The sequence below is a fragment of the Myotis lucifugus genome, unplaced genomic scaffold (assembly GCF_000147115.1).
Source record: "Myotis lucifugus unplaced genomic scaffold, Myoluc2.0 scaffold_123, whole genome shotgun sequence".
NCBI lineage: Eukaryota > Metazoa > Chordata > Mammalia > Chiroptera > Vespertilionidae > Myotis > Myotis lucifugus.
In genome coordinates, this window is record NW_005871171.1 from 1313991 (window position 1) to 1320250 (window position 6260).

At 47.0% G+C, this 6260-nt stretch overlaps 1 protein-coding gene across 1 annotated transcript in view; it reads right to left on the reverse strand.

Moving 5' to 3' along the window:
- LOC102434829 (PRAME family member 14-like) overlaps window positions 1-1228 on the reverse strand; it is a 2173-nt gene extending 945 nt beyond the window's left edge. Inside the window, exon 1 of the mRNA XM_023758116.1 lies at window positions 556-1228. Coding sequence (XP_023613884.1) covers window positions 556-1228 — 673 coding nt within the window. The remainder of the gene's footprint in view (window positions 1-555) is intronic.
- Between the last annotated feature and the right edge of the window lie 5032 nt (window positions 1229-6260).

The following is a 6260-nucleotide window of genomic DNA, read 5'->3' on the forward strand; positions in this document are numbered from 1 at the left end:
GCTGGCAATTTGTTATGGAGAGTTTGTCAGGGGGGTCTGCAGGCACCTGAGCATCTGGTCCAGACGCCTCGGAGGAAGGAAAGGAGAATCCATGTTGAGGTCCCGGAGGTGCTGCAGCCTGAGCATCTGAGAGAGGAATTGGGAAAAGAATCGCTGCTCCTCCTGCTTTCTGTCCCAATCCTCTTCCTCCTCCCACTCCTGCTCCTCTTCCTCCTCCTCCTCCACCTCCTCCTCCTCCACCTTCTCCTCTTCTTCCTCCCTCCTCTCCCACCTCCTCCTCCTCCTCCCGGTCCTCCTCCTCCATCTCCTGCTCTTCCACCTCCTCCTCCACCTCCTGCTCCATCTCCCCCTCCTCCTCCTCCACCTCCTCCTCTTCCACATCCTCCTTCTCCCTGTCCTCCTCCTCCATCTCCTGCTCTTCCTCCTCCTCCTCCTCTTCCACATCCTCCTCCTCCATCTCCTGCTCTTCCTCCTCCTCCTCCTCTTCCACATCCTCCTCCTCTGTCAACACGTGGATGTGGGAGAGAGAGAGTCTCTGCAGGTTACACATCTGACCCAGGTAAAGAGCAAACGTCCCCAGGGTGGGCAGGTCCCACGTGTAGTTCACTTCCACCTCCTGGATGCAGTCCAGCTGCACCCCATCCAGGACCTTCCCGACCCTCTGGAAGGGCACCTCAGAAATCCTCAGCGTCTTGCAGCACAGGTGTACCAACCCTTCCCTCTGCTGGGCCCATTGGATGATGAACTTGAGAAACTCATCCCCATCCCTTTCATTGAAGTTAAGGTCTAGGAACACCTCCAAGGGGTGCTCAGTGTTGGGGCTGGAGCTGTGCACAGCCACTGGTCCCGCAGGTGAGCAATTCCGGGTGCTGTCTCCACACCACATTCTCCAGAAGTCAGCACACGTGTTCCTTAAATCCAGCACCCGCAGTTTCCAGCTCCTGGGGCGAACCTCCTGGGCAAGCAGAACATCCAGCCCATCCAACACAGCTTTTAAGACCTGGTCCAGTGACAGCTGTGATAGGCAGCCCAGAGGGAGGACAGTGAAGGGCCAGGCATGCACCATCGCCTGCAGGGGCTCCCGAATTCTCCTACGGTAGGCCTGAATGAAGAACTGCGGGAAGAGCTCTGCGGGCAGGTACTCCAGAGCTGTGATGACTGAGGCCTGGTCCCTCAGCAGGCGCTCTCCTGCCAGCCGCAGGAGTGTGGGTGGAGTCCGGATACTCATCTTCAAGGTGCTCAGAAAGGAATCCTTCAGAAACGTCTTCTGTGACCCGGTTGGCTAGGGCTCAGATCTCAGAGCTGGTGGAGAACCACCACACTGACTGCAGAGCCTGAGGACTCTGAATCTCTCCTCTGGTGCCTGAGATTTTTATACACCTTCTCAAATGCTAACATCCAATCAGAAACCACAGTCTCCATCCCTTAATCTTATTGGGATTATTTCCTCTCTCCAGATTAATGGATTGAGAGAAAGTTAGGGAGGGGCAAGGTTGAGGCCTGGCTCATGGATTCCTTCCACAGATCCTGACTGAGGTTGACTGATGGCCCCCAGCTGTCATCCTCAGTTTGAGACAGTGAAGGTGTAATGGTTTCCTGTTGTTAAATAGGAAAAAACAAAACCTGAGAGCATGGTGGCTGGGGGTCTTTGGCCACATTAGACTAATCCAAATGTATCCACAGTTAAAACAGCCAAGGCCCACAGCTGACACCATTTGGTGTCATCAACAAAGAAAATCATTGAAATGTGTCCATGCTTCAAGTGAGGTTTTATGTCAGTTGACATAGCAGATCATGAGCTCCACAGGGATCAAGGGGTGGGAAAATGAGCATGTGAGTGGCCCTGTAGACCCCAAGGCTTCTCTGAGGAACCTCAGGTAAGAATCACCATGAGAAGCAGGGTCAGGGCTGGGCAGGGCGGGGTGGGCCCTCCTAAGGGAACCCTGTGAATGACCCATGGCCACGTAAACCATGGGTGTTTTTTTCTTGGAAAGAAGAGAGACGGAAAGACTCTTCTCTGGGTTAATTTAAGATTTAAAATGAAACAAGCTGGAGGGGAGACAGTGCCATCCTAGAGGGCAAAGGGAGAGATTTCATCCTCTGTCCCTCCCAGGAGGAAAGGGTGGTTCTCCACTGGGAAAGATGGGATTAGCTCAGCAACTGGGTGGAGAAGATTAAATCTAAGAATGTGATTAGACCGAAAGAAGCCAGACCTGGGAGTCAGACATTTTCAAGCCTGAAAAGCACTGAAGGCAGATGCATGGGCTCTTTGAAAGAGAGAATCTTAAAAGCAGCAAGAGAAAAAGTTAGTTACCTACAAGGGAGTGACCATACGACTGTCAGCTGATTTCTCCACAGAAACTATGCAGGCCAGAGGGAATGGCAAGAAATAGTCAAAGTGATGAATAGCAAGAACCTACAACCAAGATTACTCTACCCAGCCTAAAGCTATCATTTAGAATTGAAGGTCAGATAAAGAGCTTCACAGATAAGAAAAAGCTAAAGGAGTTCATCACCACCAAACCAGTATTACATGAAATGCTGAAGGGTATTCTTTAAGAAGAGGAAGAAGAAGAAAAAGGTAAAGATAAAAAACATATATGAACAACAAAGTGACAACAAATACATATCTATCAACAAGTGAATCTAAAAATCAAATGAATAAAAAATCTGATGAACAGAATAAACTGGTGAATGGAATAGAATCAGGGGCATGGAAATGGAACAGACTGAAGATTCTCAGAGGGAAGGAGGTGTGGGAGATGTGGGAAGAGATTAGACAAAGAGCTTATATGCATGTATGCATTACTTATGGACGCAGACAATAGGGTGGCGAGGGCCTGGGTTGGGGTGAGAACCAGGTGGAGGGGAGCTATGGGGAGAAAAACGAAGGACATCTGTAATAATCTCAACAATAAAGATTAATTTTTTAAAAATGAACACAGCTAGAGACCCAATCAAGTTCCCAAAAATTACATTTCAAGGAATGATTTACACGCATTGATCACATAGATTTGCTCTATTGATCATTTCTGGCAATTAGGAACCCATCAGGCAAGGCTTAAAATTGCTTCTAGTCCTGGACAGTGTGCTCGGTGGTTAGAGCATTGGCCCTGGGACCCAAGGGTCTCAGGTTTGATTCCCAGTCAAGGGCATGTACCTGGGTTGCTGGTTCCATCTCCACTGATGTTCCACTTCTCCAGGTTCTGATCCTGTCGCGGAGAAATGGAGCACTAACTCGAGGCCACCACCTTCCCAACCCCCGGCCCTCCCTCTCCCTCAGCCCCCTGCTGGCGTTTCCGCTAGCGTTCCTTCTTCATGAATCTTCTGCGTCACTCATCTTTTTCTGACACACCTGCCACATTTTCCATCTTCCTTCCCAGCAGCCTCTCAACCCCTGCACATTATCTTCAACTCTCCAAAGCTCCCACATGTCATTGGCCATAAGACCTGAATTCCAGTGGTGGTAACGGCAATGATGGTGAGCTAACATTTTCTTCACTTCCATGCTGCTACCTTGAATCCTCACAATCCACTGCAGTGTCTACTACCTATTATTAACCTTTTACAGAACAGGAAACCGAAGCTCAAAGAGGTCAAATAATTTTGCTGAGTTTGTACAATTAATCAATATTTTACAAAGATATTCCAATAATGCTGAATCTGAAAATGAAATTGATTAGGACCAATCACTCAAAATCACTTCCATATGCTAAAAAGTCCATGAGCAAAAGGATACAATGCCAAAGATTTGCTTACGGGAAGGCTGGCGCTCATTGTACTGCTTGCTCTGCTTTTGTGTATACAGTGGGGCCTTGACTTACGAGTGTCCCGACCAACTAGTTTTTTGAGATACCAGCTGTCTCTCGGCCGATTTTTTGCATTGAGTTGATAGAGTAATTTGAGTTAACGAGCTCCTTAACGAGCTCGGTCTCAGAACAAATTAAACTTGTAAGTCAAAGCCCCACTGTACTTGAAACTTGCCAAATAACGATGTGGAGGTTTTAACGTCATTTTAAATACAATTACAAACAACCTACCTAGGCCTACTGATCAGGAGAGCCATTCAGAGCTTGTAGATAATTTCAAATGTTCCATTATGCGTTCAGACTTAAAAACACCCAATATGGGGATTCAAGAACACACGTGAGCTTTAGACAAAATGTCTCATCTTTGTCAAACAAGTTTTGTTTGTTCCGACCTTTGCAATATGCACTGCACACTTGTCACCGTGGCAGGAACAATTACCCAGGCGCTGTGTCCAACCGCACGCTGCTACCTTTTAATTAACCCATGCAGCCTCTCTTACTTAACCTCGTTTGAGAAGTGACAGCCATGTGGGCTTCTAAATAATGTCTGTCAGTGTTCCTTTAGCCGCGGGTCTATTCGATCAGAACAATAGTCAGGTGCATGGTCCAGCCTCCACCCTTGTCACAAGTGTGAGTGTCCCAACCACCATGCGGAGCTGTCTCGTGTGTGAGCAGCTTGGCCAGCGTGTCCTCTTCACCGTGTCGCCTGCACAAGCTCCCACAGCTCTGCCTGAAACCCTTCCCACTCACACGCCGGGTGTGACCAGGGCGCTGGCCACTCGCATGTCAGCAAAGGGCTTAGGTGAAAGGGCCACATTTCTGGGTGGAAGTTCATCAATATATCATCAAATCTCTAAAAATGTGTATGCCCTGGGGTTCAGCAGTCAGATCTAGGATATTATCCTAAAAAAGTAATTGGGCAGATGCACCAAGATATATGCACAAGGATATTCAAGGCAGTGGGTTATTTTTTAAATAATATTAAGTCATTAGAGTCTAACTGCCCAAGATCATGAGATTAGCTCAATGAAATGATCTGCAGACACTAAGAAGGTTGATGTAAATACTTTTTACGATAAATCGAGAGGTTCCATTACATCCAGTTAGCAATCAGCAGGTTACCCAGAAATGTGCTTAGTATAAATATATACATAGTCTAGCAGGTAAAAAGTTCTGGACTGATAATCACTGAGGTTTCCTTCAAGTGTTTTTTTCCCTCTCTGTATTTTCATGTATTTCTACAATGAACATAAGAAAGAAAAATAAAAAAGTAACAGATAAAACCTACTGTGTCTAAATGTGTTTTAAGTGCTCAGATACAAGACAAAGGCATAACCTGGCGGAGATGTGGAAACCCTGGGGGCACCGTTTCCATAAAGAGAACCTCTGGGTATTAACTATGGAGCAGAGTGATGGGCAAGGTCAAGGGGAGGAGCAGGGAGGGGGAGAGGAGTCACCTGCGATTGGAAACAACATCCCAAGTGCAGGCTGGGAGCTCTGAGTGACACATGCCCTCAAACCAGTGAGACACCAGAGCTTCTGGAACTTGTAAAACTGCCGACCCTTACAGCAAGCCCTCAAGATAGGTCTTCGCAAAGGGTGGTCCGGGGTCCCACTCCTCGCCCAAGGTTCTAGCTGGTGGACTCATGTGCCCGCTCCCCTATGCGTGAGGCTCTCATAACTAAGAGAAGAGGGAACCAGGCAGCTCAGCTCCGAGAGAGGCACTGTCACATGACGCTGATGAGACGGCCCCTCACGGGTCTGGGTAGCACCCCCTGAAGAATGGGTCTCGCAGCTGGTGGCGGCAGCAATGAGGGCTCTTCAGGAACAGAAATGAGCCCCTGTGGCTGTCAATTATTCAGGCGAGATGCTTACAGTGAGCGGCTTAGCTCCAGGCCAATAGTAACTTCCATCCCTGTTGTATCAGAGTAATTGCATTTTGCTGCTTTTTCTAAGTACACCGCAGGTCAGGAATCTGTAATTCCGCAGTCAGTCACACAGTAGCAGGGTCTGCAGCTGCATCACCCGGGCTCCGCCACGGAACAAAACAAACATCTGGGTCTGGTTTTTGGTGTGATAAATAGAGCACTAATAATAAGTAATGAGGATATTGTTTTTAAGCTGAAAATGTCTAAATTGAAAAATTCTTCAGATAACAAAAAAAATCAAGGCAGACGAAGAGGATTGCACAAACATGGGTAAATGTGCATTTTAAATAAGGAATCTATGGGATATATAGAAAATACCATTACAAAAACTGTCATTTCAAGGTTAAGCAAACCATAACATATATAAATATTGTATATGCCAGTATGTTCATGTACAAAAAATAAGATGGGCTTAAGGGGAGTTAGTATTATCTGACAAATTTCAAATACTAAAGTACTAAGAAGTCATATTTTCAATGCACTTCAGACTATAAATATACGTGCGTGTGTATCTGTGTGTCTA